Here is a 14,580-nt window from a genome sequence, read left to right on the forward strand (position 1 = left end):
GCAAAACACAGGCTAACGAATAGATGGTTCACAGAGATGTTTCTCTGGACATTGTCCATCAGTGGGGTACTCCTCTGGTAGACCTGTTTGCCTCCCCTTTGAACAGATGCCTCTTTTTTGCGCTAGAATCCCAAGTCCTCTGGCTTGGAAGGTGGACACCCTATCTTTTTCTTGGAAGGTGATGTTTATCTACGCCTTCCCTTACCTCCCCTTTTCTGATTCTGGGTGTCCTGCTCAAGTTAGAACAGGACTCCCCCAAAATCTTGTTGGTGACTCTATTTCAACACAGACTGTATTGGTTCCCCTTTCTTCTGCATCTAGCCAGGAGTAATCAGCACAAGTTACCTCATATGGTGGACCAGCTCACACAAGACAAGGGGTCTCTGATCCATCTTTACTTATCCACTCTTCAGTGACATTGTGGGTGATAGAGTTTTGTTCCATTTTAGGCACCTTTTTATGAAGACATGCTTAGGGTTCTGCAGGAGGCCAGGAAACCCATTCCCAGGAAATCCTATTTGTCCAAATGGAAGAGATTTTCTGTTTGGTGCCTTGCTTAAAACCAGGATCCACTTTTAGTGGAGATCCCTCTAGTTCTCTTATTTGTGCTGGGTTAGCATATTCTTCTGTTAAACCCATGTGTCTGCTATTTCTGCTTGTCTGCCATTGACTTCTTCTCTGGCCTCCAGGTTTCTTAAAGGTGTCCTTCATTTTAGACCCCACAGGAAGGCTATTCCACCTTCCCAACACCATAATCTTGTACTTGAAAATTTGACTCTGGCTCCTTTTGAGCCTGCTGCTTCTGTTTCCTTATAACATTGCATGACTGTTCTTCTTTTGGCCCTTACTTCAGCTAAGATGATGCCTGAACTGCAGGCTGTTATGTCTGTTCCGTGTTCCTCTTGTTTTCATTTTTCATAGGGACAGGGTGTGTCTTCATACTAATACTTCTTTTATGCCCAGGGTGGTTAATGAATCGTCTCTGACTCGGTCTATTAATTTTGCCTTCCTTTTTTCCTTCTCCGCAGTCTGCTAGTGCTAGGGTTCCTCACACCTTGGATTTGCATAGACAAGTCAGATATTATTTAGATGAGACTAAAGCCATTTGCAAGTCTAAGCAGCTTTTTTCTTTTGTTTCAGCCAAGATCTCTAGGTTTGGCTGTTATTAAACAAATGATATCCTCATGAATCTCTAAGTCCATTTCTTTTTGTTACTCCTTTAATGTTAAAAGCCTTTCTACCTCTGTAAAGGCTTGTTCTACTACAGCTGGTGTTTCCTCTGGTGCAATACCAATTCCATCTTTGAGGCTGCTACTTGGACCTCTGTCCATACCTTCACTAAGCATTACAAATTGGATATTGTTTCCAGAGCAAACTCTGGCTTTGCTAGAGCTATCGTGCATGAGTTTCTTGATGGCCCTTCTGGGCCTTCCTCCTCTCAAGTTTCCTCTTGAGCTTTTATACTCTCTCATTGGTAAAGACTACTGCAACAGTGATATGAAACATAGTAGTGCACTTGTCCATAACAACAGACAGCAGGATGTTCTTTTCACAGTTTTTCCCACTCCCACCCTCCTCCTCCTGCTCTTTTCTTTCCCTTTTTTTCTCCTTCTGGATGCACATGTTCTTCCTATTACCTTGCACTATTGTTCCTCCTGGGGCTTTTCAGTTCTGAGGTATGTATGTCTGTACATCAGCTTTATGTGCTGATGCTTGATATGTGACATCTGGAAGTATACAATATCAATCTGGTTTTGGTATTGGTATTGGCATGTTGGCTTGTTGTTCTTGGATGTTGAATCACCCCTAACTGCAGCATCTGCAAGAAGGACATTAATTGTTATGGTAAGATTTTACACAAATATACTTTTGGTAAGATTTTTTCCAGGGAACTTTTCCTCCTTGTCCCACTCAGGGCCATTTCGTTTTTATTATTGCCCCCATGTGATTAGCTCACCACATGAGAGTACACAAGATTGCCTGCCCATTCACGCACGTCTCCACACAGAAGACGCTTAAGCAAATACCACACCGAGATTTCCATTCTTAATGCATCACCTGTTTAGGCCCAGACCACGACGTACCTCACTGCCGGTTTTGTGCTTTGTTCAATGCCTGAACTATTCATCATCGGGTCCTTATTGTAGCTAAATACTTTCGTTCTCGATCTCCGTATTCCAAAATGGTTTCAGTAAGCCATCCAACTACCGATCTTCTGAAAAAACGTAAGGATAAAGACCGAGACCACACAGGTCCAAAACTGCTGCTGATGCTTCCGTTAAGCTAGTCCCCAGTTTGCCGGTACTCGGGCACCTTCGCAGCCCCTGATGCCCCCTTTGATGGATTTGGAGGCTGCTACCGAGACCCGTTCGGAGTCCGATATGCCAAGAGACTCTTCTTTCACTACGGAACCTGCGGATGTCTCTACCTTGGAAGGGTTCAGAGCTGTTGTGCAGGCACTGGCTTCTGACGAAGTTCTTCGTACTACCAATATTCAACACAGACGACTTCATTCGCGTCTTCAGTTCTTTCTGAAACTACCGAGTTTCTAATGCCAAGAGTATGAGTTACGCCTAAAAAAAACGACCCAAACTCAAGCTTCTGCTCCCTTGCCACAATCACAGATGCTTAAAATGGCAGAAGACCTGATCAGGCTGATTAGGGGAAGCTAGCCTTCCCCTGCTAAAAGAAAAAGAGACTTGTCCTCGGCAGCTTTATCTGACCAAGAGTCCAACAACTGAGGTTTCTGATTATGAAGACATGCCCTTATCTGCCTATGAGGATTCAGATGCAGAGGAATCCATTCCTTCTGCCTCCCCTCCAGAAGATTTTTCTTTTGGTGAAACCCCACATACTTTGAGAGAGCATTTCCACTGGGAATGCTAGGATTATCCTCAGTCCAAAAAGAGACTCAGGGAATTTTTAGACTTACCACAGCACAGACCCTTAGCTATCCCTCCTGTTTTGGATGTTGTGGATGATGTCTTTATGGAGTCCAGTCTAACTCCTGATAATTTACCCCCTGCTCCCAGGAAACCTGGCAGGAAGTACAGAGTCCCGGACTCTCACAAATTTCTTTTCAAAAATCCTACTGCTGACCCAGAGGTCATCTCCCAAGGACCTAAAGGAATAAAAGCAAGTACAGCTAAGAATCCCACCACCTCGGACAGGGATTCCCGAGCTTTAGACAGATGGGGTAAAAAAGTATACACCTCTGCAACTGTTGCCATTAGAGCATTAAATTGTCAGTTCCACATGCTGAAATACCAGCAACATACTATGGAACTTGAGCAAAAATTATCTACCTTCCCTGACTGTGCAGTAAATAGAGTTACCGGAGCTTATGCACTCTGCAAGCCACGTCAGCAAGCATACCCTGCAGTGTGGGTTTGATGCCCTAGAAGCATATTGCAGGGCAGCAGTCACAGGTTCTGTACTTAGAAGGCACGCCTGGCTTAAGGAGCAGACCTTGCCAGACCATGTCAAATCAAAATTATTGGATGCACCTCTGAACAAGGACAATCTGTTTGGCACCAAAGCAGAAGAGGTTTTAAAAAAGATGGAAGAAAAAGCTATGTCTATGCAGACAATCAAAGATTTTTTGCAAATGCAGCCTCCAAGATTCAGTAGGCATTGCCCCTCAAAACATTGGTCCTTTCCAGCCCCCTCACGGCCAACTCAAACTAGACCTGGGGGGAAACAGCCCCCCCCCCCAACACTACAGTATCAGGGTATGCAGAGATCTAAGCAATGGAGTACCTCCACTTCTAAAACAGAGAGTGCTAAGCCACCGCCTTATGGAAAGAATTCACAGTGATTTCTCAACTCCTCTCCTCACCTCTGCCCAATTGCTCATGCCCCTAGGAAGAAAACTTGCCCACCATGTAAAAAACTGGACCTCCATCACCAACGATCGATGGGTCCTCAACATAGTATCCCAGGGGTACAAATTTTATTTCCACACGCTGCCAACCCCAAATGGGTTCCCAGACCTTCCTCCAAACAGTGGGCAGAGGCACAAAACCAAGTTCAGTCCCTGCTCTCCATAAGGGCAATTCATCCTGTTCCTGCAGTACAGATAGGCCATGATTTTTATTCCAGACTTTTCCTGGTACCCAGAAAAGAGGGCACTTGGTGCCCAGTCTTAGATCTATCCATTCTAAACACCTTCCTGTTGGCACCAACATTCAAAATGCTCACCCTACAGTAGCTTCTCCCTATGCTGTCCAAAGATGCCTGGTTAGCCACTCTAGATCTAAAGGGGGCCTATCTGCACATCCCAATCAGGGACTCCTGCAGGAAATGTCTGTTTCAGGGCAGGACCTATGCATTATCAGTTCTCTGCACTTCCCTTTGGCTTATCCACTGCTCCCAGAGTTTTTACAAAATGCCTGGCTCCAGCCATTGCCTATTGCAGACAGAGAAATATTCAAATTTACCCCTATTTGGATGATTGCCTGATTCAGGCAGTCAGGAAAAGCTGTTGCAGCACCTGACATTTGTAAAGGACCTTCTAACTTCTCTGGGGTGCACTATCAATGAAAAGAAATCCAATCTTGTCCCCAGTCAAAAAATTGTATTCCTGAGAGCAAGCTTGGACACAGCATCCCAGATGGCATTCCTTACTGCAGAAAAACAAACCTAACAGGCTACTTCTCTCAAATGGCCGCCAGAACCCAGTTATTCCCAAGGAAAAATCCTGCAAGCTCTAGGGTTCATGGCCTCCTGCAGTCTACTAATTCCATTTGCCAGACTGCTTATGAGGAAACTTCAATGGTACTTAAAAAGTCTTAGGTGCTAACATTCTCAGGATCTGGAAACTATCATACCTATGATACCTTGTCTAAGGAAAGAGTTCCTTGGGTGGGCAGCAGCATGTGCAACCCTTTACATAACCCCACACCGCCCAGACCCTAACCACAGATGCATCAGACTATGCCTGGGGTGCACATCTGGACGGCAGGTGCATTCAGGGCCACTGGAGCCCAAATCAAATTCATCTGGACATCAACCAAAAGGAGATGCTAGCTGTTCAGCATGCTCTGACAGCTTTCAGATCCTTTCTCTCTCCCGGGCCCCTACTAATCAAAACCGACAACACCACAGTGATGTGGTACATCAACCCACTCTTACCCACTCAGCAGGCTAGCCACGACCCAATGGAACGCGGCCTCAGCCATGCATATTCACCTGCAAGCTCAAGTCCTGCCAGGCAAACAAAAGACTCTGGCAGACTACTTAAGCAGAAATCTCCTAGACCCACACGAATGGCAATTAAACCACAACACCTTCAGCCTTCTGACCCAGGAATGGGGTACCCTGAAGGTCCAGCTCAGCAAATTCTGCACCAGGGAACCTCACAGCAAGGCCTGGAAAGTGGATGTCCTATCCTTCGAGTGGGCATACTTTTCAATCTAAGCTTTTCCCCCTGTACCTCTTCTTACAAGAGTATAAGGGAGGAAAGACCAAGGGCAAGCCTGATTGCACGAGACTGGCCATGCCAACACTGGAGCCCACTACTGCCTAGTCTGTCACTGTTGCCTCCATGGCACCGCCCACAGATCCCAACTCTCCTGACTCAGCAGGAGGGACAGTTCTTGCATCCACAATTGCAGACCCCTGAACCTTGCAGCCTGGCTTATTCCTTGACCTCTCCTCCAGTGGCCAGCCTAAGCAAGCTGGTACTGGATGTCATATGTGAAGTCAGACCCAGTACTAGAAAATCCTATGCTGACAAGTGGAAAATGTATTGCTTCTGGATCCAGACTAAAGGAGCGGACCCAGTACAGCCCTCCTTACCTCTCATCCTGGATTACCTAGCAGACCTACTTCACAGGGGCCTATCCTTCTCTTCCATTAAGATCCATACCTCTGCCATCTCTGCTCATTTCAGCACTGAGCCACCTCTCTTCTTGCACCCTCTCATCAAGCAGTTCCTGAGAGGGGCTAACAACTTAAGGCCACCAAGAAGAGGCCCTACTCCTGCGTTGGGACCTTAACTTTGTGTTGGAAAAGCTCACGCTACACCCTTTGAGCCTGCGGCATCAGCAGAGTTAAAGTTCCTCTCTTGAAAAACAGCCTTGCTTCTGGCTATTACAGTCTGAGCTACAAGCACTTATGGCTGTGGAAGCCTTCATTATTTTTCATGCTGACAGGGTTTTCCTCAGGACTAACCCAACTTTCAAGTCTAAAGTTGTGTCCAGTGTGGCTCTCAACCAATCTATCCATTTGCCCATCATTTTCCCCTAATCCTCAAAATAAAGGGGAAAGAATCCTGCACTCTTTAGATGTGCACAGGCAACTCATATTCTACATTGATAGGACTTAAGCCCTTTAGGAAATCTGACCAGTTACTAGCCAGCTTTGCACCAGGGGCAGAGGGCAAGGCCATATCAAAGCAAACCATCTCCAAATGGATAGCGCACTGTATCCATTTCTGTTACAGACACCATGGGCAACCACCCCCTCAGGGGGTCAGAGCACATTCCACTAGAGCACCTTCAACCTCCACAGCCTTTCTAAGAGGAGTCCCTACCAGAGACATTCTGAAAGCTGCAACTTGGAGTTCTGTTCATACCTTCACCAAGCATTACCACCTGCCCATCTTTTCCAAATCCAGGGTGGGCTTTGCAACTGCAGTCCTGCAGGGCATACTAGCCAGCTCCAACTCTTCTTGACTGCCTCCACCCATTTTTCAGCTTTGGGAATCCACCTGAATGTGATGACTGCAACACTGAACACAAAGAATATAGTACAGTTGTGTACACTTACCATAAATGTAGATGTTTGAGCGTATTCACTTTTGCAGTCCTGGTTTCCCACCTTCCAACCCTCTTGTGTCTCTCTCTCTCTTTCTCTTCCTCACTCCTTACAGGTCTAACTTAGCTCCCTATTTGGGGGTTCCTGACATTTGGGGCAAAAAAAACTGATGTAATGGTGTCGGCTGCCTATTTTTATACCACTGACGACCTGACATCAGTCCTGAAACGACAGCAACCGATGCAGAAATATTAAGCCTCTGGTATTTGGGCCGACTGAGGGCTACCCCTGGCAGAATAACCCAAGTGCGATGTCTGCAACAGTGAATACACTCGAACATCTACATTTATGGTAAGTGTACACAACTGTACTTTCTTTTCCTAGTTTAGTAGGAGCTGTTCAGATGATCACTTCAAGGTGAGATGTTATATGAACTGGAGAAGGAAGCCTGGATTGTTGTGGGAGTTAGAAGAGCAGCATGAGCTCTGGGTAAAAAAAAGTTGTTGCAAATTTGGTGCCATCTGCAGTGACCGGCCCTTCAGTATGGGTAGTATAAGGACATGAATACTATGTCATTGTGGTATGTAAATAACTGCTATACATTGAAGAAAAGATTGCAAAATGTATAAATGTTTTAAGTAAATTGTATATATAATGTGGACATGGATAATTATATGTCATTGTGGTATGTAAGTAATCATTGTATATTGAAGAAAAGTTTACAAATTGTATAAATGTTTCAGTAAAGTGTTTATATAATCCATCACTGTTTACTTAGTTAAATTAATGAGTTTGTTTGGTAAGATATTTTTATAGTTTATATTTTTGAGTAGGTTTATATTCATTGTGCTATTTAGTTTAATGTGTGATGTCTTGATTGCATTTTTTTGGATTTTGGTGATATTTTGTATATGTTTTTAAGTCATATTTTAGACAAACACAAATCACATTATCTTGGCAGTTATTATTTGATCAGTGTTTTATTGACTATACCACTGATGGTAATAGATTGAGCTATATTAATTAAAATGTTTAAGCTGGGTGCTTCAGTTTCTCTGCTTAGTAAGTTAAATATTTGAATGACTATAGATGGGTTCTGGAACGGAAGCGATCGTTAGAAATCAGTTTAGCAAAACAATATTATAGGCAGACTTATGGTACACGTTATAAGCAAAGTAGACCCGCTAGATATCTAATTCTAATTTGTAAAGGTAGCTTACCATAATAATCATAAATTTGACAGTAAACAGTATAATAACCTGTAAAAAAAGAAAATGGAAATAATTATAAAATGAGAGTGAGCAAGATAAAATATTTAGATTTCTCGTGAAGTAGGACAAGGTAAGTACACACTACTTCTATTGCCCCTTAAAATTTATTACAAATAAAAAGCAGAAATACTGTTAGGAAAAGATTTGTGATGAACTTTATAATCAAGAAGACAGGTTAAATACCTAATTCTGTCTTGTATTGTTAGGTACGCTGAATCCCAGAGGCATGCAAACAGATGAGTTGTCAGTGGTTAAGTTTGACACTGTGTGTGTGCGCGCGCGCGCGTGTGTGTGTGTGTGTGTGTGTGTGTGTACACAGTGATGTGCTAGCATTATGTCAAAGATTGCGTCTAGCATCATATTTCGTATCCCTGCAGCCTGTTCCTTAAAGCGGATAAAGCAGGTGATTGAAAATGGATGGCTGTGCTGTCTTAATTCACTGTTTATTAACAATGTGGGTATTTTCTTTCTGAGAAGCCAGTTTGGACTTTGAATACTGGTTTAATGCCATTTGCTCATCTTTAGATTCCAAAACAGTGTTCTGTTACGTAGTGTTTGAAACATTTTATATTTATAAAGCGGTCAGTCAAAAGCACTTATTTTTAATGAACAGAAAATGAAAGCTTGATCATCACAAGAGCAAAGTGTATGCAACACAAAAAAAATAATATTGTGTATACTCCCACCTTTCAGTATCCCATTTGAAGGCTGAAAACCCACTTCCCCACAGTTAATTATACTAACTTCTAAGATTTCACACACTTGTGAAACAGGGCAAATCCTTTTCTTGACGTTGTGCCTTCTCCAAGTTAACACAAACTGTCATTCTTGAAGGATTGAGTTTTTGTCTTTATGTATGTGAAAGTCAAAGTTTTGATTATTGACCCTGTAAATGGAAATTTGGAACACACACCCATCTGATAAGAGTAAGGTGGACACGAATAAAATTGTCACAACACATTTTTACCTTTCAGTGATATAGTCATCATGTGTATAAGTTGGTAGTAGCTGTATACATACTTAGCGAAGATATCCAGGAGCTAGCTGGTATGTCACATCTGGTGAGACCAGCAACTACAAATTTGCAAGCATGCCAATTTTAACATGTTTTGCTAACATACAAATCCACAACAGGATTTAAATCATTTTGTTGTACTGATTTGGTTTGTTATATAAGCAGCTGGTATGCAATAAAAACATATGCAATTATAACATCTTAATAATTAAAAGTGTGTATTTTAGTGTTTTGCCTTTTTCAGATATGTTAACATGGAAAACTGTTTTGCTTGTTATTTTGTATTATGTGCAGTCTTTTTGTTTTCATGCAGGTCCATTTGGTGTGAATCATGGCATAGAACTCCATTCTGATGTGGTAGATTACGCCAAGGAAAAACTAGAGAAATTCATTAAATTTAGTGATAGCTTTGATAAGTAAGTATTGACGCCTGTTTTCCGTTATGAACTGTTTTACTTAGGCCTTTACATTGTTTACATTATAGCTTTGTAAATAATGTTTATATGTAAAGTGTGTGTGTGTGTGCACGCGCGTGTGCGTTTTATTGCAGAAAATCTATTTCTTGAAATGTGTGGATATTTGTGTGTAGAATGTAACATTTTTGTTCTATGGGAATATAAAAAAGCTTGCAATGTAGACAGTTTTTCTTATATATAATAAAACTTCAACAGCACAGGCAATTTGCTTTTATTTTGTTAATTTTTTTAAATACTTTGCCTTGCATTTTTTAACAGTCACTCAGTTTGAGTTGTAATTAAAAATAGGTCCCATTCACGTTGTCGAACTTTTGCAAGTTTGAATGTCATATAGCTGAAACCATATGTTCGAACTTGTAAAACTTTCCCTTTCCTGCAATGTAGTGTGATCTCGGAGTTGGTATATTTAAGTAGCGGGGGGTGCAGGGGGCTTGCCCCCTGCTTACAACCTTCAGGTAAGTTTTTTTGTGTTTTTTTTTTTTTTTTTATTACGTTTTCGAATTTTTAAAGTTCGAACATATGGTGTTGACCGTATGGTGGTCAAACTTTTAAAAGTTTGACAACATGATATAAACCCATTAAAAATTACCACTGTTATATTTTATATTTTGTATAATGTAGTTTTTGCTGTACTGTAGAAACTAGTTATTTTTGTGATCTCAATTCATTGAATGTGTCAGAAACATGCCAAAAAATAGTTTTAAAAGGGAAAAAGTCAGATTTTTTTTTTTTTAATGAAAATGTTTCAGGTATATGTTACTTGTTCAACTACAGCCTGAAAACAGGTTACGTACTTAGTGAATGAAGGGCTACCACAGTCACTTTTCTCCACAAGGGTGGATCAGCCAACCCTGGAAACTACAGACCCAGCAGTCTGACAAGGCTAATATGCAAAGCCACAGAAAAGAATTATCATGGAAGTGATCAACAAGGAAATTGGTAACCTACAGACACTGGATCCATCTCATTTTGGCTTTGTCAAGGGAAGGTCTTGTCTAGTCAACCTGGTAGGCTTCTTTGAGAGAGTCACCAAGGCTATGGATGAAGGTAAAATGGTACACACCACCTACCTTGACCTGGCTAAGGTGTTCAATAGAGTACTCCACTCAGGTATTGTTAACAAACTCTCTGATATAGGCATAAATCCCTGTATAACTTGCTGGCTTGCTTGCTGGCTCACAGATAGTATCCAAGAAGTCAGGATTGGTAAGACCACTTCCACCAGTCACCAGTGGAATATCCCAGGGCTCTGCGTAAAGCATGCTCCTGTTTGGCATCTACTTCTCAGATGTTAAGGCTAATGCCAGAGGTCTCTGGCTCACCAGGTTTGCAGATGACTGTAAATTGGTAGCTGTCATAGATTCCCCTCATGACACCAACATCCAGAAACATATGATAGGTGCCAGAGTCGCAGATTAAAATTCAGTGTGAGAAAATGCATCATAGTGCCCTTTTGGAAGTTGTCCACCCAAGCAAATTACTCTGTTAATGAAACACCCCTAAGAGCTGACCCAGTAGTTAGAGATTTGGGAGTATTTGTTGATGGTAATTTCGCCTTTGATCAACACGTTGCCAAGATAGTAAGAAAACCATTCTATGTCTACCAACTCATAAGCAAGGGTATGGCATCTGGGTCCAAGGAAGTTATAATACCACTCTACTCTGCTCTTGTTAGACCCATCATCGAATACAATGCCCCTTTGACATGTACCTAACCATGCACCAGCAACAGTTGGTGAGAAACCTTTGAGGGTATTCCAAGAATATCTAGGGTATGAATACCCTGTCCTACACAGATGAGTTTAAGGCCTGTTTCTTTCTCCTACATGTTACTGAGGTGATCTTTGCCTGTCATATAAGGCATCCTCAGACCCATCTATGATAGACCTCTTGCACATACGTAAAACAAATAGCACCAGGAACAGTAGATCTAAGGGCATGATCTTTGCCTGCAATATAAATAAAAGAAAATACTGGAGAGACCAATTTGTATCTCAGAGGATCCCCGCACTATGGAATAGGCTCCCCATCCTCATGAAACATAGTTCATCCCTGACCCTTTTCAAGTGAAACCTTGATTGTTGGATGGAAAATTGTAAATTCATCCCCAGTCTGACCTCCATGTCTCTGATAGACAGAAGTCATCAGCAAGCCAACTAATCCCAGTCTAATGTACCCCTGCACTTGCACAACTCTTAGTTACCTCATTACTAACATGCCCCCCACCGTATAGGTGTCCGTTGCATGGCTAGGCTTATAAAGACCTATGATGGTTGATAGCCTAGTACAAAACCTATGAACCTAGGAACCTGTAAGGCTAAGGCAGTTATGGGTATGAGCATCTGTTACATTCTAATTTTGTGTGGCATACCATTTCACTTTGCTAGGAGGGCCATCCCCTGTTTTCTCCCTTGGATTGGAAGTCTCTGATGTGGGGTCAGGAATGTTGATCATCTCCATCTACTGAGTACATAAGGTTGGTTCCTGGTCAGACTACACAGTATGAGGGTGGAGAGGGTAGGGATATCGTGGTCTAGACTCTGTGAACACCTATCCCTTCCCTGTTGTTCCTCTTGTCCTCACCAAGTTTGTGATGCCAGCTTTGCCTCCTATTTACCTTTTTCTTTTTGGTCCTTGTAAGCTGGTCTTTAGGGTGCTCATGAGTGAGAGAGGATATCGATGCTCCATTTTTCGCCGATGTCCCATTCACGGAGCCTCACCATTCTTTTCGTTTGTGTAGGTAATCCCAGATGGCAGGCCCATAGTTCTGTAAATGTTAAGGAAATTATGCAGATTCTGCAGGTAGGCTACTACTTTTGACTTGTCTTAAGCTACTACTGTGACCAATAGGTGATTGTTAAATTTGGCCCTAACTGAGTATTGTTCTTACCCTATTGTTAAATTTGGCCCTAACTGAGTATTGTTCTTACCCCTGACTTTCTGTCAGTGTGCATCCAGTTGTTGCTTACATGTGGTCTTGGCTTAGTGTAGCCCACTGTGGAGCTTTACTGCTGCCTTTTATTTCGCTGTGTTGTAGACCAGATTGTTAATGTCCAGAAAGTCTCTCATTTTTTTTAGGTCATTATGTCTTATCTAAGGGGATACTGCGGTGGTGGTGCTGCGGTAGCGTTGTCGCCTCACAGTTAGACATTGCCCGTTCGATTCTCAGTTAGAGTGTCTTCTGTGTGGCAACATGCATGAATGGGCATTCCTTCGTTGAAGGTTGTGCGTTAAGCCTGGCAAGCCAGCACGTAAAAATCTACTGCCAATCATTAGCGAACCGGAGTTCCGCTGTGGCGACCCCTAACCGGGAAAAGCCGAAAGACACAAACAAAGACACAAATGTCTTATCTAAAGGAGATGTGTCTTTGGCTTGTCCTTTTCATTGGCTGCAGAGTTCTCCACTAGCATGGTTGCCAGTGGATGGCAGAAGCTGTCATTACCAGTTGAACTGGTGGTGTTGGAGCTTGGTTCTGTTCAAAGCATGGCAGCACTTGGCAGCTGAACAATAGGTGTTGCTCATCCATGATTTGCACTCTCTGTTCACCCTGGATTCACATATTTCATAGATAGTAGTGGCTTTGTGCTACATTATTTCATTTATTTAGCGCCAAGTTGCTTTGACTTCTTGGTATTCTTTCACCAAGTTTATCAACTTTTTCATGGAGCATGAGCTAATTCTGCCTGCTAGTCACCTTGGTTCTTTTGCTTAATGAATGGTTTTGGGTTATCTGTGGCCAAATATGTAAAAGGCCATTGTTGGAGTCATGATGCAGACTTCAAATTCTCATCCTAGCTGTTGGTCTGATTGGAGATATGCATCTTCTCCACTTCTTGGGATGGTTCAACTATATCCCATTTCTGAGGTCTCTGTGTCAAGGTAGTTGGTTGGGATTAGTGTTTCTGACCCTCAATTGACTCTCTTGTAGGTGTTCCACAGATATGTATCCCCTCTTGTCTCTAAAGGTCTCTGAGGGGTGGTCATCATGCAAAATTTTTGACTTATTTCCTCATCACTTCCCTTGCTAGTGCAGGATTTGGTTTTGGTTGACTGCCTAGATCACAGTGGACTCTTGCCCTCTGATCTAGTTCTGACAACCACAAAACATGATATCCAGGGATTGTCATCTTGTTCATTTGGCATAGGAGCCATCTCCATTTTGTTTTCGGATTTGCATCTCTGTGGAATTCTGATTCTTAGCTGGATCAAATAACTTTTTCTTCTGGATGATCTTCTATTACAGTTTCTGAACTTGGGAGCCAGGTACATTTTTGAGGCTGGTACCCACAGAGGCATTCACTGAGGGTGGGATGATCTGCGGTCTTTATCTGGAGACTGCATACATCTGTGTTATGAGATTTTTAAAGGAGTTTCTTGAAGTGGTCTAAAACCAAGTGACTGTGTTAATCCCTGTTTGTTTTCCCCATCCGTCTCCTGAGCAGAGGAGAATGTCCTGGGAGATGCTGAAATCCTTGCTGAGGAAGCAGATATTGGATCAGGGCAGACTTTCTCTGACTTTGGTACCCAGATGGAGTTCTTTACTGTTTTTTCTTAACTTTTTTGTTGGTGTGTGTTGACCTTCTGTTCAGTAACTGTTTATCTGATGATGTTAATCTTCATTCCATTCATCACTGATGGGTTATCGGTTCCGTCCTCGGAACTGAGTCGGCCTTATACCAAGCTTGCCGCCAGCCAAAAACTCTCGAGCTAAGCTTTTACCCACAATAGCCTTCTCCCTGTTACCCCAAGTCTCATTTGCCCCATAGTCGTAAAGCCATGTTCAAGCCAGCTCTCAGCTAAGTCTTTGATATTTTTGATAAACAAGTGCTTATTGAAAAGTCTTGATAGCTTATCCTTCTTTATTTTCCTCGTGTCCAGCTATCTCTAAGTTTTCATCCTTCTCTTCCAAGTTTTTCCTGTCAACTACCTGTTGGTAAACTTTGTACCATCACTGGTACACTCCCTTCTCTCTACCCGCTGTGGTAATCTTCTAGTACCAATTGTTGGTATTTTCCTTCTGGTTTCTGCCTAGCTGTGTGTATAATATTGTTTTTCTTT

The 14,580-nt window shown here is 42.4% G+C and overlaps 1 protein-coding gene across 1 annotated transcript in view; it reads left to right on the top strand.

Annotated features, from left to right (window-relative positions):
• The window catches only part of PCMTD1 (protein-L-isoaspartate (D-aspartate) O-methyltransferase domain containing 1), a 1,015,226-nt gene that overhangs the window by 809,136 nt on the left and 191,510 nt on the right, over window positions 1-14,580 (top strand). Inside the window, exon 2 of the mRNA XM_044061706.1 lies at window positions 9,359-9,461. Coding sequence (XP_043917641.1) covers window positions 9,359-9,461 — 103 coding nt within the window. The remainder of the gene's footprint in view (window positions 1-9,358; window positions 9,462-14,580) is intronic.

The sequence above is a fragment of the Protopterus annectens genome, chromosome 2.part0, assembly GCF_019279795.1.
Source record: "Protopterus annectens isolate FY-2018-M chromosome 2.part0, PAN1.0, whole genome shotgun sequence".
Classification (NCBI taxonomy): Eukaryota; Metazoa; Chordata; order Ceratodontiformes; family Protopteridae; genus Protopterus; species Protopterus annectens.